This window comes from Mus caroli, chromosome 5 (genome assembly GCF_900094665.2).
Source record: "Mus caroli chromosome 5, CAROLI_EIJ_v1.1, whole genome shotgun sequence".
In the NCBI taxonomy this organism is placed as follows: Eukaryota; Metazoa; Chordata; class Mammalia; order Rodentia; family Muridae; genus Mus; species Mus caroli.
In genome coordinates this window covers 20,130,425-20,157,439 of record NC_034574.1, presented here as the reverse complement: position 1 = coordinate 20,157,439, position 27,015 = coordinate 20,130,425, and the positions used below count along the sequence as shown (strand labels likewise).

General features: G+C 43.7%; 1 protein-coding gene across 1 annotated transcript in view; it reads right to left on the bottom strand.

Moving 5' to 3' along the window:
• Positions 1 to 312: 312 nt before the first annotated feature.
• Positions 313 to 27,015, bottom strand: part of Galnt11 (polypeptide N-acetylgalactosaminyltransferase 11) — a 31,925-nt gene continuing 5,222 nt past the window's right edge. Inside the window, exons 2-12 of the mRNA XM_021162960.2 lie at positions 17,244 to 17,576; positions 16,040 to 16,163; positions 14,843 to 15,009; positions 12,965 to 13,090; positions 11,328 to 11,577; positions 8,759 to 8,876; positions 7,282 to 7,434; positions 4,061 to 4,279; positions 2,740 to 2,844; positions 1,138 to 1,275; positions 313 to 986 (exon numbers count right to left, since the gene is read on the bottom strand). Coding sequence (XP_021018619.1) covers positions 855 to 986; positions 1,138 to 1,275; positions 2,740 to 2,844; positions 4,061 to 4,279; positions 7,282 to 7,434; positions 8,759 to 8,876; positions 11,328 to 11,577; positions 12,965 to 13,090; positions 14,843 to 15,009; positions 16,040 to 16,163; positions 17,244 to 17,538 — 1,827 coding nt within the window. The 5' untranslated portion in view covers positions 17,539 to 17,576 and the 3' untranslated portion in view covers positions 313 to 854. The remainder of the gene's footprint in view (positions 987 to 1,137; positions 1,276 to 2,739; positions 2,845 to 4,060; positions 4,280 to 7,281; positions 7,435 to 8,758; positions 8,877 to 11,327; positions 11,578 to 12,964; positions 13,091 to 14,842; positions 15,010 to 16,039; positions 16,164 to 17,243; positions 17,577 to 27,015) is intronic.

Below are 27,015 nucleotides of genomic sequence, written 5' to 3'. Positions count from 1 at the left end.
GTGGTCACTGCTGGGTTTAAATCCACTTCTTGCCTTTTGCTAAATGGACCAGCTGACCTTTGAAGTCTACAACAAGGAGATTTTTCTCTAAGATCCTTCGACTTAGAAGTTTTAAAAGAGAGTTTCACAGGCAAACTGATGTATCCAAATTCACTCAGGTCAAGCTAAGGAACTGCCACTTCCTGAAGTTTGCAATGCTGTCTAGCTTAACAGGCCATCAGCTGAATCCTGAAGTATCTCCTGTTATATATTCCCAAGTCATCCAGACAATAAGCTAGCCCCAAAGCAAGACAGAGATGGAAGAGTCAAACATCCTAGTTAAATGATCAAAAAGATCCTTTATTTAATGTAGACAGACTATTTTAAGTCATCAAAATAATTTATAATAGTTAAATGCCTCTTAAATATACATGATATCTTCTGAAGCTAAAAGTAATATGCACTCAACCAGTTTTTAAAATCTATTTGGNACATTAAACATGATAGAAGTAGAAAAAAATCTCTTATGAAGTCCTCTATGAAAGGAAATTGTGNCAAGTTCCTGATTAGACAGAAACAATTCCATCTCCAAGGGAGAATACGAAAAANATAAATATGAATACAAATGCCTACTTCCTGGGTTTATACTCTGTAGACCCAACTTTTTAGAATTATTTTCTGTTTTCCCTGGATAAGCAAGAATCCCTTAACAGCAGCTCAGAAATATCCCAAATTCCAGTGATGCTTCTGAGATGGTCACCCTCCACCAAGGTTCTTGTCTGTTGCAGTCAGCAACATCCTTCTTAAAGCACCTTGATTTATGGCAGGCGTGACAAAACCAGGTGAATTATGTTGTCTCCAGCCAGGGCCCACCTTTAACCTTCTAGGCGCCACTGTTGAGAGGAGGAGCCATCGCAGATCGCCATGCCAACGTAGCCCTTCTGATCCATCAGGTCCATAACTCTCAGGCACTGCCCAACGGACACTTGGTACAGCCGGTTGTTCTTCTGAAAAGGGAAAGTAAAAGGACTTGCTTTTATGTAAAAACAAATATTCTTGTAGCATGCAGGGAAGATGCAGAAACATCAGGACTAGATAAAGCCCAGGTTCCTGTCCTCCTTGTAAACAAGTAACCTTGTTTATAAGCAAGCTCCTCACCCCAAAGGTCCACTGCTGGGATCCTCCTGACCCATGGCACTTCATGAGTCGGGGTGGATCCGATGAGCGAGTTTCTGACATGTCAAGGCAAAGGAGGTTGTTTAAAATCAATTCATGGTCTTCATTATAAATCCAGACCTAGTAACAAAAGCAAAAAATTACTTTAAAGAACAAGTGCTGCTTTAGGTACTACAGCGGCCTGGATAAGGCTTCAGTGTGTTCCGTGTAGTCTCCATAAGCAGACACACTGGTTGGCCCCAGCACCACCGCAACCATCTCAAACAGTCAATTGAGAGGTGAAGGAGGCCTTCTGCCCCTGGGTCACTAAGCAGTGTCCTTGAAGTGCTGCCCTCCTCTCCCTTTCACTCTTGAACAGGCCTTCAAGAGCTTCCTCTGCCATTTGTTCCCACAACTGCCCCCTTTGCTGTGGCCTCATGACATCACACACGTGAACATCAGCCATGATCAGAGCCCTCCAAAACTGAGGCCAAAACAAAGCCACTCCTCTTTTTCTTCTCAGCCACCTTAACATAGTGTTATTCCAAAGGAACCCAGGCAGTAGCCCACTGATTTAACTGAATTTAAGTGATCACATCATTGTAAATTGTTTCCAGTTTTAGAGTCTGGTCACAGCCCGGTAAAGCATCAGAAAGCTCCAGGAGGTGTGGGCAAGACCATCAAAGCTGATGTTTGACCACAGTCCCATCTGCTGGGTCATGATATGCATAAGCTGTTCTAGCCCAGACCTTCTGCAGAGTACCACACCCCATTTCAGGTAGCAATGTCTGTTATAAGATGATGGACTTTACCTGGGCCACCCTGAAGCAGGGTTTCCCTTGGATGTAAATGCAAATGATCTTGGTTTCAGGCTCCAGCCTCAAACAGGGTATTTTTCAGTGAGACACTCTGCAGCAGGTGCTAGAACACCCAGTCTTGCTTCAGGCCCTGCACTGGCCAGTACAGCCAAGGAACTGCACTGTTTTTTATGCAAGGAGCAGAAGTATCAGTGTAACATTTAAAACCATTTAACTCGTGCCTTGGGCTGGCTCAGTGGGGGAAAGGTACCTGCTATCCTCAGTTCCATACATGAGTCAAAAACTGACTGCTCCATGTGTGTACACTCTAACCATTTTTCTTAAGCAGTATATTCTAGAAATATCCAGGTATACATTCTATTTATCAAATGGCCAAGCGTTTCCTTCTATTCCTATGTGATACCAATGCTAACTCTAAAATGGAATGGCCATCACAGGCCAGTCCTGATAGCGCCTTTGGTCTAAATCACTGTTAGGTTATGCTGCCAGCCTGAACAGTAACAAACCAAAATAAATTATCTGCTTACATTTTAATATTAAAAAGACAAACTAACTGAAATTAAGTGGATGAAATGAATCAAAATTCTGTTGTGGTGTCCCCTAAAAGCCATAAACTGGTCAGGAAAATCTGACTCTGGTTCATCTATTGAGGACTTTAAGGTTTGAAAAAGAACACTTCCCTTGCCACTAAATCATTAGTGGCATTGCAGCCATTGTCAAGGATCTCTAACCTTCAGGAAGGTGCTCCTTTCCCCAGGGTGACTGTGCACTGGGAGGTGTGACCCACCTGAGTTGGGTCTCCGTAGTCACAGGCCTTAAGCAGCACTAGGCCTCCTTTCTGGCTGGAGCGGCCCTGGGCCACCAGGCATTTGTTGGTCTGCAAGTGGTAGAGCTGCAAAAGAAGACAGTGCCCTTGGGACTCCCTCCCGTGCAGGCAGAGTGGGAAGTGCTGTCCACAGTCCCAGGAAAGCACCCACACAGCACTAAGATGAAGATGAAGAAATAAAGCCAAGCATGGTGAGTTGGGCCTGTCATTCAAGCAGTCATGGAGCTGAGGCAGGAGATCATGAATATGTGGACAGCCTGGACTAAAGAACAAAACCCTATGTACATGCTGATCTGGAAAGATCTATGCTGGAAAGGTTATCAACTATATGGGCACAAAATATCTGCCTTTACTTAGAACACCCGGTCAACACCTAGATAGTTGTCTGGGGCTTTATAAATGAGGAGAAAAGTACTAGGCTCAATTCTCCTAAAATATAAAAGTTGGGAGGTAGGCCCTTAGGAAGTTAGAGAGGGAGATAAGAACAGCAGTCTGGGTGGTGTCTGCACAGCTGTGGACGAGCACACCTTTGTGTGTGCATGCTCATGCAAGATTCCCTACCACCACCTTGGTCACTGAGGCACAGGATCTCCCAGACCCAGAGCTCATCAGCTGGGTTTGTTCTAAGGATCCTGTCTCTGCCTTCCAAGCACTGGAATTACAAGTAGACCACCACACCTGCCCAGTGTCTACAAGGGTTCTAAAGAGCCAAAACTCTGATCCCCACACTAGGCTACAAAGTGCTTTATCAACTGAGCCATCTCCCTAGCCTCTAGAAAGCCAGTTTTAGAAATGACTTGGACAAGGTAACTTCAGGGCAGACCCCTAAGCTGTAAACGTGACTGAAAGGGTCTGGCGTGCCCTCTGCTAACCGCAGGAGTGCCGTGTGCTGGTGTGAAACCTTACTACATGTCACACTGATCAACTGTCGCCCTCAGTCTCTGTCTGCAGTTGCTGAGTGTCAACAGGAACAGCTGCCGCGTCCCCTGCTTATCCCTGGGAGGGGTCCTTCGGGCCTCACACTGCCTGCGTTCCCGACTGTATCTCTGCTCTTGGAAGACAATACAACCTACAAAAGGTCTCAGTTCCTCCAAGGCAGGGAGCACAGGTAAGTAAGGCCCTTGCCCTTAGTGAAAACTGCAAACACATTGAAGATCTCTAAGCTTTTCTACTCAAGCAGAGAGAAGGCCCCAAAAGAGAACATTCAAGTTCTATTATCACAGCACCTCCATCTCTTCCTGCTCCGCCCCTCCCCATGAAGCCCTCAGGACTGCCACCTCACCCTTCCACGCAGCAGGACTCTGGGGCGCTTGGGTCCTCTGTTGATGAAAACGGGCTGCTGAGGTTTGGCATTCGGGCCAGGTATCTGCATCTCAGGGTAAATATTATCCAAATACCACTTGAATGATTGACAGCCCAGTTTCTTCCTCAATTCAACACGCTCACTGATATTCCCAAAGCTTTTGTTCTTCAAATCAGGTCTTAAGGAAAAATACTGCTCCTAAGTTTAAAAGAGAATGAAATTTGCTAGAAATATATACTCAGTGAGGAGTCCTGGATTTTCTTAATGTCACTAACCATAACATAAACTCACTAAATTCCACTTCACAGAAGACGATTGGGGGAACTCTAAGTCAGCAGACTGTGTATCAGATGAGCGGCTCGCAAACTTCTAACAAGCTTCTAATCTCCTACTCTCGACAGGAGCTGAGTCAGGAGTCTTAGCGATGTATACCGACCGTGTTAAAAACTAAACCTGAGCCAGGCATGGCTGCGCACCCCTTTAATCTCAGCACTGGAGAGGCTGAGTAGGCCTATCTCTGTGACTTCAAAACCAGCCTGGTCTCCCTAGGGAGCTGCAGGCCAGTCTAGACTCTCAAAAACATCACCACTAACCAAAATTAAAAAAAAAAAAAGGCCTCAATGTAGTTTTAGTTTTTTAATTAACAGAAACTCATTCTCAGTACAAAACCTTGTGGTTTTTATTAGGTGGCTCACATGCATCACCCTGTTGCTGTGTTGTTTTAATCAGAAAGTGCTATTATGATGATGTGGGCTGCATGCCTTGGAGAATGTGTGGCCGTCAGTACAATTCTGTGGAGTTGGCTCTCTCCACCTTTAGGTAAGACTCAGGACTTGAACAGCAAGCACTTTAGCCACTGGGCCATCTCACTGTTTTAAAAATACAGCCTCAGTTGGGCATGGTGGCACATGCCTTTAATCCCAGCACTTAGGAGGCAAAGGCAGGCAGATTTCTGAGTTCAAGGCCAGCCTGGTCTACGAAGTGAGTGTCAGGACAGCCAGGGCTACACAGAGAAACCCTGTCTCGAAAAACCAAAAAAAAAAAAAAAAAAAAAAAAAATACAGCCTCATGAGAAAATGAAGTTGAAACAGAAGAAATATTTTTAAATTCCTATTACAAGTAATTGTAGTTATTCTTGCATTAAATATTTAATATTTAATACTTAACAGTTTTTTAGTAACAGTTTTTTGTAGTTTTTTTTTGAACAATGCAAACATGCAGCTTAGACTGGCTTCTAATTAATAGTCCTGCTTCAGCCACCCCAGCACTGGGATCACCACCACACAGCAGCAGGTCTAACTTATAGTTACCACAGTAAATAAGAATCATACTAAGCCGGGCATGGTGGCGCACGCCTTTAGTCCCAGCACTTAGGAGGCAGAGGCAGGCAGATTTCTGAGTTCGAGGCCAGCCTGGTCTACAAAGTCTACAAAGTGAGTTCCAGGACAGCCAGGGCTATACAGAGAAACCCTGTCTCGAAAAACAAAACAAAACAAAAAAAAAAGAATCATACCAGTGAAGTGCACATTTGGCTTTGTGTTCTCTTTGGATGATCTTACACGTGCAAGACTTAGAAAACACGTACTAGTCACTTGGAAATGCTGGTCTACAGCTCTGCAGTCCTTCCAAACACTGATACACTTCACCTAGTGGCACACTTACAAGCTTATAACGGCTTTTATTGTTGTGTTGCTTTTGAAACCAGGACTCACTGTATATCCCTGGCTGAACTAAATAAAACTCACTATGTAGACAAGGTTGGCCTTAACATCATCTGTCTCTACTGGGATTAGAGGTGTGGCGACCAAGTCCAGAAGACTTTTTTTTCTTCCAATCTTTTACTTGAGAGTTGAATTTGATCATTTCCATGACTGGGGTCGATTTGAGAAGATGCTGCCGGGTGTCATATGCAAGCGCTCCTGGAGAGCAGTACAGCGCAGCACTCTGCTCACACTGCTGCCTGGGAAAATCAGCATCAGGGGGGAAAAAAGGAGCCATCCGATGAGCTGACACTGGAGCGCCCAAGGAAATGACATTGAAAGGATCATTGACAGAGCTCTCTCTCTCAAGGTCCCCCTGCTCAAACCCACATAACAAAGGCCTTCTACTCTCCATTTTGGCAACTTCCATGACAAGAGAATAATAATATGCAAGGAGCTGAGTTCCACAGAGCTCTGGGTTAGGAGAGGGAGGAGACAAACAGAGCCTTGGCATGCTTGGAGCCCTGCCTCTGTTCCCAGCTCCCTCCTCCTCAGCACGTCAAGGGCTGGGCAGCTGCTGCCATTTACCTTATAGGGCTGCAGATTACATTCCCCTAGTCAGCTTTGTTTCCACAGCCAGAGCTCAGGCACTTAGCCAGGTATGCTTGTGCATGTACGCCTGTGATCCCAGAATGTGAGGGCTGAAGGATGGAGGTGGAGACCAATGACAAGAGCAACTGCACATAACTAATCACAGCAACCTTCCATGGGATTAACATGTGAATTAACATGTGAATTAACATGTGACTCAGGAAGCAGAAGCACGTGAGTCTCTGCGAGTTTGAGGCTAGCCTGGTCTACAAAGCAAGTTTCAGGACAACCAAGGCTCCAATCAACCCTATCTCAAAAAACCAGAGAGAGAGAGAGAGAACAAACGAACAAACAAACATACATGTAAGCAACCCAAATACCCATAAAATGATGGACAGAGTATCCCTGAGCAATAGGAAGTAGTGAAGTGCCGAGAACAGCTGCAACCCAGGCCAGGCTAAACACAAGTGCTCAGTGAAAGCCACAGGAAAGGGTACAAACGTGTGAGAGGTGTATCTGAGACTGTGCAGGGAGCCAGGAAACAGATCGCCATTGTCTAGGGCTTGTGGACAGAGGTGACACCTAAAGGGTACAGCGTTTCTTTCTGGTGTGACAGAATGCTCCAAAATTGACGTGTAAATCATGATAAAGAGGCTGCAGAGAAAACAAAGCTGTAGGAGGTAGGATAGAAACGGGAAAGCAACGCTGAGCCATCAGTGAGGTCCAGAACACACAGAACTGCTTCCGATGCTTATAATGTCACACTGAGAAAACAGTGAAAACCAAACCTGAGGGAATCCTGCTGAAAAGAAGCCCAGAGAGGAACAGCATAGCAGCGAAGGTCAGCCAAGGAGACTCAGGCAAGAGAGGCAGGAAGGCACCAGCAAAGCAATGGCCAGACTCACTCACCTTGTACTCATCCAGCCAGACATGTGCCAGTCTCAGGGAGTTGTGTGTCATGGTGTCCTGGCCTTCCGGAGATCCGTATGGTCGCCTTTTTCGGAAAATATGTCCTACTCTTGAGCAAGGGAGGATGAAGAGCTTGCCGCCACACATCCAAATCTAGCCAGAAGCAAACGGGATGGCTGTCAGACCGAAGCAGCGCTCATCTTCATGACTGACCCTTTATGAATGGTGGCTATGCAGCGTACAGATGCTTATCTTACTAGATATAAAGTGGGGGGCACCTACAAATTAGGTCCTTCTGAAATTAAAAAGTTATCATCTTTGGTTGCTCTTAAGGATTTAAGGACAAGGAACATATAAACGTACAAATGCACATGCCATACATGAGAGTGAACACTGAGGCCTAAGAATACTGGGAACCTTGGGGATGGAGAGGTAGCTTAGCAGTTAAGTGCACTGGCTGCTCTTCCGGAGGTCTTAAGTTCAATTTCCAGCAACCTCATGGGTGGCTCACAACCTTTAATGGGATCTGATGCTCTCTTCTGGTGTGCAGATATACGTGCATACAAAACACCCATATACGTAAACTAAATAAAACTTTATCTGGGGGAGGGGTGGTTCCTTTGTCACTCTTCTGCCTCACACCTTTGCTGCAGGGTCTCAGTCACAGCCCAAGCTCCCCTGTCTGGTGGCTCGCACTAGCCCCTTGCTCTGCTTCCCAAGGCTCCAGTTACAGTGAGGAGCCAGCCCAGCCTGGCAGTTACCCTGGCGGTGGAGATCCAGACTCCTTTACACTTCCTTGCAGGGCAAGTGCTCTGACCACTGAGCCAGCTCCCCAGCAAAAATATTTTTAAAATAAACTATACAGAGTGATTAAATTCAAAAGAACTTGATTCTAAGGCTGGCAAGAGGGCTCCATGAGTAAAACTGCTTGCCACCAAGCCTAGTGACTCAGGTTCAGTTCCTAGGACCCACATGGCAGAAGGAGAGGGCAGCCCTATCCACTGTGCCTCCACACGGGCACAAGAGCACACACATAAGAACTTGGTTCCAGGGCTGACAGACAGGGTGGCACGTGCAGAAAAGTCTTACAAATTAGACTCAATCCCCAAGACCTACATGGTAGAAGCAGAGAACCATTTCCTGCAAACTGTCCTCTGACCTCCATATGCATGCCATGTCATGTCATGTGAATACATACTTAACGTTTGTGAGATTCACTTACTTTTGCTAGGAAAGAAAACTGAACTACTGATTTCTATATAAATATTCACCCTGAAGTTATGGAGGAAAACTGTGGTGTGTTTCTGAATTACAAACAGCCATGCTTAAGTTCTGCGCTAGACTGACAGGAGCGCTGCAGACAGATTCAGAGCGGTTTGTGGGGCCCACCTGCTCAGGAGGCTCTCTCTGCCCTTAAACTGCAATCATATTCTACTACAAGCAATTTAGGACAGATCACACACAAAATCAAAATTACCCGAAATGAGATTTCCAGATTTTCTCCTCCCCAGATATCCATGCCACTGTCATACTGTCCAAGATCATTGAAATACTGTCTGTTCATGGCAAACAAGCCTCCAGCCATTGTAGGAGACCTAGAAAAGAACCGCAGCCTGTGCTCATTCAATAGAACCAGTTACCAACTATTTACAAAGTCCCTGAGACTCTGGGGCACAGAAGATTAGCTGTCATTACAAAAGAGGTAACAACAGAGGATAACAGATAAGAAAGAAACATGGTCGTCTAATAGGGAAGAGGCTGGGTTACACACTGGAATTTTCTGGATTGCTGAGGCTACATGAGGTATCGGGCATAAGGTTATGTTCTAAGGATTGAGGCACCTTTCTTACTGTAAATGACTTTGACAGGAACCAAAGGCAATGAATATAATTCCTTCTGAGGGCCTGGTAGAGGGGAACAAAAATTGACTCCAGGACCTACCACAGAAAATCTCAAACTTTTGAGTAAGACAGGCATCAGGAGTGGCTCTCAAAGTGGATGGCTGTGCCAGCGGTGACATCTGTAATGTTAGAGCATTTTCAGAACTCTACATACTTAGTCATTGTGCCTGGCATGTGGATGGGGTAGAGGCTACTGCTCTAGGCCAGGGATGCTGATAACTGCTAAAATACATGAGGGTTCCTCATCCCCCACAGCAGCTTGCCAGCAAAGGACAATGCCATAAAGCTTAGATTGCAGCTGCCTTGCAATAAGAAAAGCTGCAGCAGACACTACCTAAAGGCTTAATCCCAACTTCCAGGCTTCTGAGCCCTTGCTCTAGAGCTAAGGAATCCCGGTGAGCTCTACTGGCCAAGCAGCCTATAGAAGAGAGGCCGAATACTCAGCAAGGACTCCAGACTGTCTAGCAAAAGGACAGACAGATGAGTAATCACACAATTAGGGAGCTAAATCACAGAAAAGAGAAACAGTCCATAATAATGTGGAGATAGAAAGAAGTTTTAATTATGAAGGTATCAAACAGACTTCAAAGTAACTATTCAATACACTCAAGACAAAAGGCAAGACTGAAAGCTTAGGGGAAAGTAGATACTCCTTTTTTTTTTTTTAAAGATTTATTTATTTATTATATGTAAGTACACTGCAGCTGTCTTCAGACACTCCAGAAGAGGGCGTCAGATCTCATTACAGATGGTTGTGAGCCACCATGTGGTTGCTGGGATTTGAACTCAGGACCTTCAGAAGAGCAGTCAGGTGCTCTTACCCACTGAGCCATCTCACCAGCTCCCAAAAGTAGATACTCTTAAAAACATTTACACATGGGCTCGGGATGGGGCTTAGTTGGTAAGGGGGTCTACAGCAGGCAGAAATCTCTAGTTTCAATCCCCAGTATTCCATACACCAGGTATGGCAGTTACATGACATGAGCCCCATCTGTCTTTAAAACAACAAAACCTACTTATAAATGTCTGGAAAACGCTTTTTAAAAGGGACTTTCAAAGGAATCGAAAATAAGACAGTATTTGTAAATGACAGTTGCCAGAGAAGGGCAAGTTTTCATCAATGGAGTGACACTTGGCATATCAACCACACCCAAAGCAGGTCCCATGCACTGGAATAATTGGCCAACACAAAACAGACTCTTTGGGTATGTGTGTGTATTTTCATGTGTGCTTTGTTTTGTTTGTGTTTATTTTTTATGAAAGAATATGATGTTGGGTGGGTAAGGAGGTATCTGGGAGGAGTTGTTGAAGAGAAAGAATATGACCAAAATATATTATAGGAAAAAATTAAAAAACACTTAAAAAAAAAAAAGGCTGCTGTGACTTCTTGTTGAGAACGTGCATGGAAGGAAACACAAGTTCACTGCCGTACGCCTTGGGTCTCATCTTGAATATCCAATCACAGGGATGCAAATAGTCTAAAATGCAAAAACCATTTGGAATCTAATACACTTGTGGTCTCAGCCGCAGATCTCTGCAGCCTGTGGTGATGACCTGGAGATGAGTGATACAGAGCACAGCACACAGAGCCCACAGTAGCCCAGACAACAGTTACCTATTCATGGCCCCTACCAGCTACACAGCACTCGTGGGCAACTGACAGTGACTTATTCTTACCTCTTGCCTGGGTTCATACAAACCTACACCACGTAAGAATCCTCACTGGGTCAGGTGCGGTGGTGATGCACACCTTTAATCCCAGCACCACTCGAGAGGCAGGGGCAGATGACCTGACTTGGAGGCCAGACTGGTCTACAGAGCGAGCTCTAGGACAGTCAGAGCTATTACTCAGAGAAACCCTGTATCAAACAAACAAAAAACCAAAACCAAAATTTGCTGTTGTGGTTTTGAGACAGGGTCTCTTTTGTAATGCTGTATACACTAGGCTGGCCTCAAACTCATAGATTTGACTGTCTCTGCCTCTCAAGTGCTGGGATTAAAGGTGTGCATCACCACTGCCAGACTTAAAATTGTTTTTGCTGGGTAAATTTAGTCATTCCTTTGCCCCTTATAAAGAATCACTTTTCTTTAATATACTGTTCTTTTCTAAAGAAAGGCTAGTGGGATTCTCCCATCTGCTCTTACCTTATTGGGGCCGTGGCGCCATCAGGGCCTCCCAGCTCAGATACGGGAACTAGATCCCACTTGAAGTGCAGCCCCCAGTTGAAACCTCCCCGAACTACTGGGGATGAGCTGTAAGCAAGTGTGTCCGCACTGATGATGTCAATCACGGGGCATACCACTGTGTGTGGGTCCTCAAGGATAATGGCCAGCAGGGGCTGTAACCACATCACATTCACTTCACAGTGGCTGTCCAGGAACACCAGGACTTCTCCTGCAGAGGTGAAGGGAGAAGATAGAAGAGTGATGCTTCACACTTGACCAAAGTACAGTTGACCAACGTGGGTGGACAATGTTATATACAGGCTATGTATGGCCACCATGACCACCCCCACCAAGAAACCACCCTCTGCACTGCCAACAGGGTTCAGGGGAAGTCCTATGGCCAAGAGTTTTTTCTGAAATGTACACTTTCCTCAGAGAGGGCACAAACTACGTGCACGGCCCCAACAAGCTGTCAGGCAACCCAGGAGACTCCTCTATGGACAGGCAGACCCAAAGTGTTCTAGTGCAGGGACAGTGGCCAACTGTGCAGAGTCCACTTTTATTAGTCATTTTACTCAATATATCTATTTAGTTCACTCTTGCCTTAGAGACCATTACTGTCAGCGATGGCTCAGTGTCACTGAGAACTGGTGACCACTACACTACGGCTCAGCTATGGAGCAAGAATGAAGCCAGCCTGGGACCAAATCAAAGAAACCAAAAAGGAACGAAAGGCAGTCACTCAAGTGTGACTTCTGCAGAAGGCTGCATCTGACACCTGTTCTTTGCTTTTCAGGGAGAGATTAGCATATGGTGGATGATGGAAGCTTGAAAACCTCCCAGGAACAGTGTGGAAATCAATCTTATTTACCAAGTGGAATCCTGACACTGACTCCAGAGGTGTGCACTCCACAGTAACAGTTATTAGCATAACTCAAGTCAAGTAGTTTGGATATTAAGTGTTTCTATGTTAAATTTTTAAAAGTTCAGTTACATGTTAGCTTGTACTTTTCTACTTATGTAAGCAAGCAAGGTAAGAAACCTGTTTGAGAGGCCAATAATTAACTGAGAGGCCACTCGGAAAAAGGCCAGTGAGGGTTCAAGCAGCGATCTCTGTACTCTGTGCTTTGGGGCAGTAAGGCAGTTATAAAATCTTTTCAGACAGAACTCTTCTTCATTCCTTTGGGCAACAGCCAATCAAAATGTGGTGTGGGGGTGTGAATGAGAGTGGTTCCCACTGGCTCATGTTTGACTGTTTGGTCCCCAGTGGGTGGAGCTGTTTAAGAAGGATTTGGGGTACAGCCCTGTCAGAGGAGGTGTGTTATTGGAGGTGGGCTCTGAGGTTTCAAAGGCCCCGGCAGGCCTCATGAGCTGTGTCTTTGCCTCTTTGAGGATCAGATTAAGTTCTCAGCTACTGCTGCAGTGCCATGTCTGCCTGCTTGCTGTCACGCATGGACTAACCCTCTAAAGTCATAAGCCCTAAATTAAATGCTTTCTTTTGTAAGCTGCCTTGAACATGGTGTCTCTTCGAAGCAACAGAACAGTAGCTTGTCTTGTATGGCTTCTTGTGTACCTCTGTAGGTGTCCAGCACCACAGAACCACAGCATGGATATACCTGTAGCGTGGGCTGCTCCGATCATTCGTCCTCGGATCAATCCCTCGCGCTTCGTATTTCTTATGACCTTGACTTTTGCAGGCAGGTATCTTTGGATGTACTCATCTAGTTCTCCTTTTAAATCATCTAAAACGGACAGTTCCATCATTACACCACACAAGACATACAGCAAGCATCTTATAACTATTTCTAATGGATCTGCCATGTGTGCCAAAATCTACACATGATCAAAGAAATATGTTAGATGGCCTCACTAAAAAGCATTCTAGTACCCTCTGTAGAAGAAAACCCCAGAGCAAAGCTGGAGCCCAGCCATGAGGAACTGCAGCCTTAGAAGCATATTTCCATAGACAATGTTTGAAATGAAGTCAAATGTGAAGGTTCTCGCCTGCAATCCCAGCACTCAAGGCTGAGACAGGAGGACTGTTGTAAGTTCAAGTACCCTGAAAGCCACTTGAGGCCAACCTAGACTACAAAAGAGGTATTCTTGTCTTTACAACAAGTCCAAGCTGAGTATGCTGGTACACACCTTTAACCCTTGTACTAGGGTTGCAGAGGCAGGCAGATCTCTGTAAGTTCAAGGCCAGCCTGGTCTGTGTGGCAAATTCTAAGACAGCCAGGACTATAGAAAGAGACCCTGCCTCAAAACCCAAAACAAACAAAAATGGTAAGTTTTGGTGTCTATGAACGTTTCTAAAATTTTGTCCATTAAGTTTCTCTATTTTCCCAGGTCCCATGGGTGCTGTGCTCACTCATCAGTCCCTAAGTGTACAGCTCTGTGGGTGCTGTAGACGGTCCAATGATGCTGAGTGCATGGAAAATGCCTCTGGGCCACCCATCACTGTCTGCAGTGCTGTGTTAAAGGGAAACAGCTAGAGCCAGGAAGACTAGGCATAAGCTCAACTCTACTACTCACGTTAGGTTCTGGGAAGTCTCTTTCTCTCATTCGTTCTTTTCTTTTCTTCTTTTGTTTATTTGTTTTTGAGACAGGGTTTCTCTGTGTGGCCCTGGCTGTCCTGGAACTTAGTAGACCAGGCTGGCCCTGAACTGAGAGATGTGCCTGCCTCTGCCTCCAGAGTACTGGGATTAAAGGTGTGCACCACTACACCCAGCTAGATCACTTATTTTTGTATCTCCGTCTCTGTAAAAATGGATCCCACCCACCTTGAAGGAAGCTGAGAGCTAAACAGGAGTAAAACAGTGTAAAACTTTTCTTTGCAAAAATCTACAGTTAAAAAAGGGTGCCTAAAATACAGTGATTCTCAGAAAACTGGCATTCAGGTAACATCTAATAGCTTTCTGAATGAATGCAGCTCACTCTAGTCTGGAAATAACTGGTGTAGCAGACTTACTCTAAAAGTATGGTTTACCACACTGTACCATGTCAAAAGTGCCAATCTCAAAAGGGGTCAACCTGCATATCCATTTGCATCACACTTTTGAAATGACAGAAGTCCGAGGTTACCAGATGCCAGGGAAGGGTTTCAGGGACACGAAGGCAGAGTACAGCTCTAAGGGGAGTACCAGGGGATGCTGGATGGTGCTAACAGCACTCCTCATGAAATACGGTAAACTGACACTTCTCCACTATGGAACTCTGCTTTCTACACTGTGCTGTAAGTAGGAAACACAGCCAACATGGGAAACTGGGTGAAGGGCAAGAGGAAGTCTTCTTAAGCTCCTATGAATTGGAACTTCATTCATAATGGACATTTTTTAAAGCAAGCCAAAGGGAAATTCCCCCAGGGCATGTTTGGATAACACTGTAGACAGATTACAAAATCATCCTATAGCAATGGACAGACTGCAGCCCAGCTGGCGATTCATCACACAGTGAGTAAGAGCCCATGAACTGTGACCATTGCTAGCATCACTTACCAAAGTCACTGCTGTCATCCACAAGGATGATCTCATGAAGAAGGTGGGCCGGTGTGCGGTCCACCACACTGTGCACAGTCCGCAGTAAGGCAGAAAAGGCTTCATTGTAGAAACAGATAACAATGCTAGCAGTTGGCAGGCCAGTCGGGTAGGACTTCCCCCTACATCTTTAACAATCAAAACAAGAAAAGCTGGTATTTTAAGAAGCGCAAATGTCTTAGGTTATTTCTTGCTACCTTGTTCAGCTTCTTTCTTACATTATAGTGATGTTTAAGCATTTAAAAAACACTGGTTTATTCTTTGCTTTACATTATGTTAATAAGTTTACCTTTAAGCTTGGTTTCTTCCTTTTGGTGGAGAAGTTAATGAGGTGATGAAGTTGCTGCCTGTGCAGTGCTAGGTTAGTGCAGCTTCTCAATGAGGTTTTACAATGGAAACACAGTAAGAAAACGTGTCTTCAACACAATTTTTAGTTTTTACCCAATAATGTAGAAAAGATTTAAGAAAACTGAGTTCTTAGACGATATAAGAGCTTTCATGGACATAGTAACTACTTGATAAGTGGCTTTGACCAACAACAGTTATCAACTTAAAGAATAAACTCCAGTCTAGCAATGGTGGTGCACACCTTTAATCTAGCACTCAGGAGACAGAGGCAGGTAGATCTCTGAGTTCCAGGCCAGTCTGGTCTACAGAGCAAGTGTTGGGGTTTACTGTGTGAAATTGTCTCTATCCTTCCTAACCTACCCAAAGCATTCTCTGATTGACTTTAATATGAAGCCAATAATAATGGCCAATTAGCTCGGCAGGAAGTAGAAAGTGGAACTTCCTAAGAGAGAGACTGGAACTCTAAGAATAAGAAGGAAGGCCTTTTGCCAGGAGACACACGGGAGAAGATAGGCATAACCACAGCCTGGAAGGTATAGCCACATGGCTGGATGGAGCTAGGCAGGCGGTCAGCTTAGCAGAGGTGAGCTAGCTGAATGCCTGCCCAGCTAAGGCCCAACGCTTTGAAATATTAAAAGGTCTCTGTGTGGTTACTTGGGGGAAAAGCTGGTCAAGAACTAATTTCCAGTATTAACATATACAGAAAAATAACAATCTTAATCTACTAGGAAAACCAAGGCTACACAGAGAAACCCTGTCTCCAAAGATGAAGAGGAAAGAAATGTAAAAAGGGAAGAGACAGGAGCATACTCTGCATCCCTGGTGTCCGGCACGTCGCGGTGGTACCCCAGGCGGTTACTAATAAGCATATTAAAGGCGTGCTTCTGGTAGCCCAGGTCTCTCAACTCCTGATCACGTTCATTGAAAATCATACCTGAAAGAGAGTGAAGTTACATACTCTGAAAAAAGATGATCACAACACCGACTGCGATGGGATGGTCTCCCCAGAGCCTTGGCTTCACCATTATAATCACATTACACAGCCACAGTTTTTAACTTGACTGTAGATTCAGGCTTTGAATGAGTAAGCTGAGGCCAACGTCAGATTCTTATCAATTTAATGCATACCAAGTGTGTCTGAAGCATGAATACCTGCTCAAAACCATCACACTAAGAACATTTTATGTGTTGACACACATACCTTTAACCCCAGCACTCGAGAGACAGAGGCAGGCAGATTACTGTCCTGGACCACATAGTGAGTTCCAGGCCAGCTAGATATACATAGACCTTATCTCAAAAAAAAAAGGGGGGTGGGGGGGGCATGGTCACGCACGCCTTTAATCCCGGCACTTGGGAGGCAGAGGCAGGCGNATTTCTGAGTTCNAGGCCAGCCTGGTCTACANAGTGAGTTCCAGGACAGCCAGGGCTACACAGAGAAACCCTGTCTCAAAAAAAAAAAAAAAACAAAAACAAAAATAAAAACAAAAACAAAACAAAACCAAGTAAATGAATTAACATCTTATTACAATCACAAGACAAATTTATCTGTGCCCAGAGGAAAAATACTGAAAATGTTCCATAAAAGCAATAGATTATTACATCCCAATTGACCATAGTAGGCTCCAGTCTTATCAAGCTTTTATACCCATGCCCCACAAAAATTTACACATAAGCTTTTATATAAAAAGGGTTCCTATGCCAGGCAGTGGTAGCCCATACCTTTAATTCCAGCAATGGGGAGGCAGAAGCAGGCAGGATCTCTGAGTTTGAAACCAATCTGGTCTACAGAGTAAGTTCCAGGACTGCCAGAGCTACACAGAGAAACCCCAACTCAGAAAACTGGGGTGTGGGGCTGGGGGATCGCTATGATCTCTGGGTTCAGAGTTCAATCACCTTCCCTGTCAGCAGCTCCAGTGCAGATTTAATAACAACTCTGTTACTTATGGGAACAATGGGACACTTCTAGTCTTAAGTGTTGCACAATTTAAAAAGTACAGACCTGATTACTTACCTAGTTCAGAGGAAGATTTTGAGAGGCCTTTATCTGGATCTTCAATGTGATTATTCATCAAATGGTCGATTCTGTTTGCTTTGAACTGTGGATCTAATACTCGACCTGGGCCTCGAGTGAAACGTGGGTAGAATTTTTTGGGAAATGGCCCGTGGGGCCCAGACCCCTTGATGGGCACATTCCTAAGGGGCTGAGTCACTTCACTGAAGTTAAAATAAATGAAAAGCAGAACTGTCCAGGTAGCAGATGTAAAAAGGCACCCATAACAGAAATATCGAACTGTGACGCTTCCCATTATAGACCTAGCATAGCTCAAAGGCCATTTTCAGTTTCCTAAAAAAGAAAGATATTCATGTTAGACCTAGAACACTCCTCAATCAGCTACCGAATGCACTCACCGATTCCCAAACCACCCTACCCATTGTTAACAGAGATTTTAAAAAGATGCAGAATGTGTTAACATTTAGAAGAACAAAGCAACAAAATAGCTGACGCGTTTGCCTGCTGGTTAATGAACACTCCTTCCCCTTGGCTCTGGGCGGCTTCCAGTCTGGGCACTGATTTGAGCTCTAACTTTCAGGAACAGAGTACAAGTACTGCATGTCCCATCGCAGGCCGTGTATTCAAGACAGCAGGAATGTCGAATGTCATCTCGTGTCTATAATCCCAGCACGTGAGAGGCTGAGGCAAGATGACACTCTGAGTTCCTGGTCTATAACCAGTGAATTCCAAGACTGGCCGATAACTCAGACCTTAGTTCAAAACTAAAAGCAAATGCACTTCCCTCAAAAACCTCCAACACAGGCCAACAAAACCCCCATAAACAGCTTGAAAGGATAGTCCTACTTTCTATTCAAAGGTTTCACCTATCCCAGAGCCTACTCTAGTTCTAACAGTTATTGTCAAATAGAGTTTTAGTAATTCTATTTTTCTCTCTCCTTGGGATGTCTTGTAAAATGAAGCCAGAACCAAATATCATATCAAACAGCAGCATACAGAAAATAAATAGTCCATGTGAGCTAAGGACAAGGAGATGATACCTTTTAAAAGGCCATGAATTTATGGAGTCTGCATGAGATATAACTTATAAATTACTTATTTCTATAGTCAATTAAAATCCCCCCTAAAAAAACAGACCAAGCAAATGAGTCATAAATTGCTTGAACAAGCTTATGCCCTCAACCTAGATGGTAAACAGCTCTGTTTTTTAAATTATTTGCCAAACAAGAACTACTAGACAGTTCACAAATCAAGTTAAAACCAAAAGTAATTCAAAGCTGAGGTAAAATGGCAATACTAAGGAGAGGATGCTGAAAATGAATGGCTGTGAAGGCTCAGGACTGATGAGACACTGTCAGCCACGAGTGCCTTTTAAACTACACACGTACGGTGAAAATGCAGCTGCAAGAAAACATTCTGGAAGAAAGAAAACAAGTCAGAGATTTGCATCATGGGAAAGCAGAGTAGTGACCTTTAAGACAAACATTGAGTTTCAACTAAGAAAGATATTTTAACTGCCTAATATCTTGGCTCAGGGGCAGGCAACTAACAAGCAAACAGCAATAAAAACAAAAGTACAACGTGTTCAGAAGGCCATGGGATGCTGAAGTCAGGCCATACACATGTTGCGTTGACCCACACCAGCTATGTAGCAAACTGACATTTAAAGATGGTTCTCCTCAAGCCACGCCAGGCCTTCCTCTTTTTTTTTTTTTTTTTCAATAGCACATAAAGCAGCTTCAAGACTTTTATGAAAGCTAGCCAGTGGGATAAAGTTTCCAGGTCAGTACCAGCTGGTTTCTCCATGTTCTATGACTCAGAAATGTAGTGTCTTGAGCAATAGGGAATCTATCACTCAAGTTCTAAACGTTAACCAGGAGCAACGACAATAACTTGCATTATTGAGATAGTTTTTAGCAGTGTCTCCTGAGCGGCATATGGCATACAGAAAATATTTAGTAAGTATTTGTTGAAATGAATGAAAGACTGTGTAGGACAACTGTAAGGATGCTTGCCAAAATGCTAGGAATTTCTAAACGTATCACTACTAACTAATTTCTAAACATATCACTACTAACTCCTTTCTAAACGTATCACTACTAATTTCTAAACATATCATTACTAACTCATTTCTAAACATATCACTACTAACTAATTTCTAAACATATCACTACTAACTAATTTCTAAACATATCACTACTAACTAATCTGAGTTAAACAATACCTAATAGTCTGCATGAGATCATGACCACCTTATTCAACAACAGTAAAAAAAGGACCCTGATCAATAGCCATATTTATTACTGGCAAAGTACAAGAGACAACTCAAGGAGCCTGACATTCATAATATTAAATAACGGTCTCTGTGGTGAAAACAGGAAAGTTCTTTCCATTTCATTCACAATTTCATTTTTGATTCCTTTTCCCCCCTCTTGGTTGCCTGAAAACTGAAAAGGTTTTCCATCCAAAGAGCCCACCTGTAGGACTTGTTGAACACGGTCAGAATCTTCACAGAGCTCCATCCTCACAGCCGAATCAGGCCAGATCACAAACACTAAGATGCCTCTACATTCACTCTACTCTGGTGAGCAGCTGCTATTTCCCTTAGCCACAGTATTACTGAGAACATATTTTAGGTGGCAAATGTACATGAGAGCCATTTATAAAATTAACCATTTCTATAACTAGGCATAACAGTGCTTAGAGGCAACAGAGATACCAGTTTTAAACAGATCAACAATCAAATATGAAAAGGTACATAGCAAACATATGCCTGCTATTAGACATTAAAGCAACCAAACAGAAAACCTGAAATTCTAATCTAATTTATTCTGACAAATGACAAGTCCAGCCTCCACGTAACCGTCTTTGCTTTGTATCTTTGTTATTTCCCAAGGCTTAACATATTTAAAGGGAAGTTTGGTCAAAGCAGGTATGTAAGGTCAATTAACACCAAGGCAAGCAACCAGTGAAAACCTTTACAGTGAAAATGTAAATGGTTAATAAAGCCAAACAGTCACAACTGGATGTCAGTGTTGAAGGATTGACAGGCTCAGCCATAAAGAAGTCAGTTTGATTCTGCATTTTTCTTTCATTGGTTTGGTGGCTGCTTTCAGACAGAAGAGGAGGAAGGGAGCAAAGTACACATAGTATGATCATAGTGGAAGGATCACAAATGAAAGCCAGGCAGAAAGGTGTGAGGTGAGGAGAAACTAGGATAAACACGTGGCCAGACTGGTGATTCAGGGTGCCTGAGTGGGTGAAAGAGTACTGAGGAAAGCGGTTGGGAAATGAGAAGCTGTCAACAGAATGGTAATTCCAGATCTGTGAGCTGACATCCCAATAAACAAGAATATCCACAATATAAGCAATGTTTATAAAGACCTAACCCGAGACCTTCACCCACAGAAGCATAAGTAAGACCCCAGAACAGAGGGATCCTTCCATCTTCTCAAACCCAAATGTTGATCGGTGCCGTGTGTTAACAATAATGACTTGCCTGGATAGTTTTTAAAAGCATATTTCTGCTCAAAAAGTTAAGGGACATTTAGATTCTGTTCAATGTGAAATCTTAGACACCAGCAGAGTGTGAGCAGAGGCGTGTGGGGTAATGAGAATCAGTGTTCACTGAGAAGGCATGTAGACACAGTCAGTGTTCACTGAGAAGGCATGCAGACACAGTTTGGATCCTGGTCATTGTGCAGGGTGTGGTCCTACATGACTGCAGCTAGGTAAAGCAGAGAAAGGCAGACAGATCCCTGGAACTCGCTGGTGCCCAATCAATCAGAGAGCTCCAGGTTCAGTGAGGACTTTGTCTCCAAAATTAAGATGGAGAACAATTAAAAATAACACCAAATGGCCCTTGTGCATAGGACACACGTGTCAGCTATAGGGCAGTACTTATGCACATCTGTTTATAACTTTAAAAACATACCACCGCATTGCTTTAAAGGGCAGTTTTTCTCCATAATTTTTCAGGTTGAAAGTTTATTTAGAGATCAATAATTCAGTTTTCTTTTGTTCTTTCTTTTTAGCAAAAGTAAGTTAATCCTACAATGTTAATGTGTATGGAATATGTACTCTCACATGACATGACATGGCATGCATATCAGAGGAAAAAAAGAAAAAGAGAGACAGAAAGAAGAAAAAAAAGGGAGAGATCAGAAGATAACTTGGAGGAATCTGTTCTCTCCTTCTACCAGAATGAAAATACAATGTAGTCTAACTGACCCAAATTCTAAATAAATTCAAACTTGAAGCTGGATGTGGCGGTGTACGTCCAGCACTCAGGAGGCAGAGGCAGGTGGATCTCTGAGTTCCAGGACAGCCAAGCTACACAGAGAAACCCTGTCTCAATAAACAAAACAAAAATACAAAAATATTCAAATATACAAATCATTGTAGGAAAAAAAATGAAGCTGTAATCAAACAAATTCCTCAGAAAAAAGCAAGACCAAAGCAGGAAGATTAAAGAAACAGTGAAAACCCAGGGCACAGCAAGCCACAAGCAGAGTAACTGAGTTGTTTCCAGTGAAAGAAAATAAAACTTAGACCTGTGATTCATATAATGTGAGTTGTTTGTGAGCTTTGAAACCTGGGGCTGAGAACATAGCAGAACAGGTCAGGACATGCCCTGGCAGGCCCATCATTAAGACATTCCTGAGGCTGCTTGGCCATAAAGATAAAAGAGAGATAAAGAGAATGACAAGCTGGACTGGCCCGCCTCCCTATCTCCCGTCCTTCTGACCTAAGTTAAATGTTAACAGGCTGCTAATGTTTAAATGGACCAATCATGTGAAACCGCGCCAATTCCTCCCCCCAGCCCCACCCTCTTTTCTATAAAAACCCCTAGCTTCCAAGCCTCAGGGTCTCCTGCATGAGATACTTTTCAACCCGGAGCTCTGCCATTAAACTACCTCATGTTTTTACATCAAGATGGTCATCTGTTCATGATTCTTGAGTGCAATTGAATTGAGTGGGAATTGAGTGGGGGGTTTCCCCCACTAGGTTCTTTCACTAGCCCCACTGTCCACGATGAAAGTAAGAGAGGGAAGCAGACTTAGGGCAGCGGAGGGCCAAGACCCTACACACTATCTTCCCTTGCCTGCAACGCCTGTCGAATCCAGAAGTGAGAAAAGTTTATCTTAATAAAATGATAATTTTATTAAGTAACAATTTAAGCGTATATATACCTGAATCTGCCTGTTAAACTCTCACCTACGTGAGTTCACAGCATAATGACATACCAAATAACCTAACATCTTCTTCTAAAAACAATCACTAAATAATTCTAAAGGAAAAGCTACCAGGAGGGTGCTGCATGCTTGGCCATCTCACTCCTGTCCTTAAGAACCTAGAAAATAAGCTGGGCGTGGTGGCGCACGCCTTTGATCCCAGCACTCAGGAGGCAGAGGCAGAGGCAGGCGGATTTCTGAGTTTGAGGCCAGCCTGGTCTACAGAGTGAGTTCCAGGACAGCCAGGGCTACACAGAGAAACCCTGTCTCGAAAAACCAAAAAAAAAAAAAAGAACCTAGAAGATAGATAAACAAGAAAATATTTAAGATAACTTTGGAACTTGCCCAGTATTACTTTATGATATACATCCTGATGCCTATTTTTAATCTCCATACTGTTACCAACTGCTGCTGGCAGTTATCAGGAAATCACATTAACAGACTCTGGTTAGTGGCATCTTTGCTAATTCTATCTGTACTTGTCTTTATTTCAAACCCTCTCTATAAAGTAAATGCAATCACTTAACAAGTGAGGCTAGAAAATAACTTTCCATAGTGTAAGAAAACCCTTGAAGAAGAATCAACAGTCTATTGAATTTGAAGGCTTCAGTGGAATACAACAGTCATTCCCTACTCGCAGATACAAAGGGGATTCCTAGCTCAAAACGTGCAAGGAAAACAATGTTACAGCCACCCTGAAGGGAAAGATGGAGATTTTATTCTCATTAATGTGTAAGGCTTGAGGAAATGCAAACACTAAGCACATACTCTCTAAGTGGAGGATCAGAGAGAGTGTCTCCTCTGAGTGTCTGGCTGAATCCATGGCTGGACAATCTACACCCTGTAGCACAGGGCAAATGAGATGAACCTGTCTAAGGAGAGAAACCTTCTGTTTTCTCAGTACAAAAATTCCCATAATGCTTAATGAAGTTTAAAATGTCTCTTTAAATGTTAAGAACTTACCTTTCAGTAGTTCCTGCTGTTTTCTGTATCAGTATACGTGTTATACAAACTGTCAGCCGGTTCCATAAAAGAGACATGCTCCATCTGAACTCAGCTATTCATGTAAATACAATTACAGTTTACAGCTGTGCAGTGCTCACAGCCTGTGAAATCGCCATGTGACGACAGCATGCCAGACACAGTATTCCCTTTGCCCTTACCTGTGCTGGAAAACTAAAAGAACGAACACACGGAACACATATCTAGCTGCAGTAAGGAGAGTACCCCAGTAGGAAAGGGTCCAAGCAAATTCAACTCCCAACATCAAACGTTTCCTAGGAAGAGCCCAACACCCCACTAATATTCCTGAATCTCTTCTCCACAGAAAACAAGCAGGGCATGATGGCAAATTATGATCCTGAGGCAAGATAAAGATGGAGACAATGAAAGGGACATGAGGGGAGAGCAGCCCCTCACTTCCCATCTAACTGAAGCCTTTTATCTACTAAGAGGCAAAACCTTTGACACAGCTGTGAAGGCTTCATATACTGAGACAATAATCCTTTTTAATGAGACATTCCAAATAAGAATGACAAAATGGAGGTTGGAGAAATGGAGCAGCCATCAAGAGCAACTTGCTGCTCTTGCAGAGAAACTGGGTTTAGTTCCCAGCATCCATATAGTGGCTAACAACCATTTCTAAGTCCTGTTACAGGGGATTCAACACCTTTTAGTCTTTATGGGCATTGCACACATGTGGTATACAACATACATACAGGCGAAATACTCATACACATAAAAGAAAGATAAATCTGAAAGAAGAAAGAAAAGAATGTTAAGGGCTAAAGGTGAAGCTAGCAGTTAAGAAGAACATTTGCTGTTCTTCCAGAGGCCCCAAGTTTGAGTCCCAGGACCAATGTCAGACAGTTCTAACGGGTCTAACATCACTGGTCTCTTCGGCACCTGCACTCACACATTCACATGGAGATACAAAGAATAATAATAATAATAAAAAAATCTTTTAAAAAAAAGTAAAAATTCAACTAATTATACCAAACAAATAAGAAGTTTATTTTTAAAGGTGTTACAATAACAAGAGATCATGTTTACAACCAAAGCATGTATGACTGTCAAGTTAAGCTTTCTTTCTGTCTCAGCTATAAAACTATTTTCTGAGATTCTCACAAAAAGATTGCAAACCTTGTTTACAGTCAACTCTGAATTCTGTGACCTGTGTGCCTTTGACCTATGCTTTTAATCTTATCATCTTAACATACAGTCAGGCACACCTCAGAAATTACAGTATCACTCCATGATCTCGTTTACTGAAAGAGAAAAGAACCAGAAGAGGACGGTGTGCTGTGGGAAGGATGAGACACATGGACTGCACATGAGCACAGGCAGCCTGGGCTGCAGTGAGTCTTCTTCAGAAGGCACTCAAATCACAGCTATGCCCAGGACGCTCACATGGGGCTCTCCCTCCCATAAGAAGCCCACATCCACATAGGAAGCATCCTACTTTCCATAAGACCCATGCATCTGCGTTAAGTCTTTCTTTTTTTTTTTTTTTTTTTTTTTTGGTTTTTCGAGACAGGGTTTCTCTGTGTAGCCCTGGCTGTCCTGGCACTCACTTTGTAGACCAGGCTGGCCTCGAACTCAGAAATCCGCCTGCCTCTGCCTCCCGAGTGCTGGGATTAAAGGCGTGCGCCACCACGCCCGGCTGTGCGTTGTCTTTCTTATCAGAGATAGAGGTACATGCCTATCACTCTATCCCTTGGAAGGTGGAGACAAGAGAATCAAAGGTTAAAGATCATCTTTGGCTACACAGCAAGTTTGAGACCAACCTAGGCTATCGAACTTTCTAAGACCAACCTGTTTTAGAAAGAAAGAGAACAAATGATAATAAATCTTAATAAATCCCACCTATGCTTCATGCTCGGTTGTCCCAAAATTCTCTTCTTCAATGTGAAATACTTCAACATCACCTGAGCAAAACTCTCTCAAGGTCTCCTCGGTCCTTGCCTCTGCTGACAGTTCCAGCATTCAGAAATCTAAGGCAGTTGTTTTAGGGTTCTCTGGAGTCACAGAACTTATGAATCTCCATATACTATACTAAGGGAATTTATGGTAATGACTTATAGCCCAACTAACCCAACAATGGGTAGCCCAAGAATCTAGTAGTTGCTCAGTCCCAAAAGGCTATTTGTTTCTATTTGTTTCAGCTGATCTTCTATATGAGCTGGAATCCTAAAGAAATAGATTCCAACAGATGTGCTGGCAAGTAAGAGCAAGCAGTTAAAGAGCTTCCTTCTTCCATTGTCCTTACAGAAGCCTCCAGCAGAAGGCGTGGCCCAGATTAAAGGTGTGTATCACCACACCTGGAAGTTGCTTTGTCTCAGGCTGACCTTGATTGAACTCAGAGATCTTCTTGCCTCAATCTCCTGGGATTAAGGGTATGTACTACTGTAGGAAGCCAACTCTAAGATGGCTCCGGTTTCCGGTGTGCCGTTGTCATAAACAACATCACTGCGCAGGCATAAGCCCGAGTCTGGCGCCAACCCCTCCCGAGTGGGTACATGCTAATTAGGTGACAGCGGTTCAACCTATCCCAGGAGGACACGAAGCCTTTCCCTGTGCTGGGGTGCATATAAGTGGACTCCCTAGGTGCCTGGGTCCCGTAGGTAGCAGCATCGAGGCGTTCCTGCGATAAAGGCTGTTGAGAAGAATCTGACCATGTTGTGTCTTCCTTGCCGGCCGAGGTGGACGCAACATACTACCTTGCCTGGGCCTAAACTTTTCACGGCTGCTATGCCTCAATATCTCCATGTCAAGACCCAGGTCAGAAGCCTGTGTCTTCCTGCCTCAGGATCAGTTTCACAGGTGCATCCTCCATTTCTGGATTGTAGTACACTCCAGATGTAGTCCAGCTGACAACCAGGAATAGCCATCATAGCAGTAGAAAACAGAGTTCAAAGCTACTTAGCTTATTAAAAACATTCTTTAAGCCAAAAAGGATACAAGTACTACAATACTAACATAGCTCAGATGCAGCAGAAGCATACTAAGTAATGCTGCTGAGAGGAAGAAACAAACTTCCACCAAAAATAAAGCAAAACAAGAAAAAAAAATTAAAAAAAAAAAAAAAAAAAACACAGGAAACCAGGGATACAAGTCAGCAAAATAGCTTAAAGTACAAGGCTCAGGAGCCGGCAGGTTAGTGAGCCAGGCCAGGCAGTGCTGGGTCACTGCTAGTGCATCCTCTGAACAATGGCTCTTCACTCAGCAACAGCAGCCCTCAGTCACACAGACAAGCAGAACAGTAAGCAGGTGCAGCAGCCTGAGAACAAACAGCAGAAGAGCGTCTACAGCTACCTGGGAGCAATACACATTTCATTGGAACTATTACTGCACACAGGAATGCTTCATATTATCACAATTTCTGTAAATCTAAAGCTACTCCAAAATTATATAATAGTTTAAGAAGGGCGTCATTAGCCGGGCAGTGGTGGCGCACGCCTTTAATCCCAGCACTTGGGAGGCAGAGGCAGGTGGATTTCTGAGTTCGAGGCCAGCCTGGTCTACAAAGTGAGTTCCAG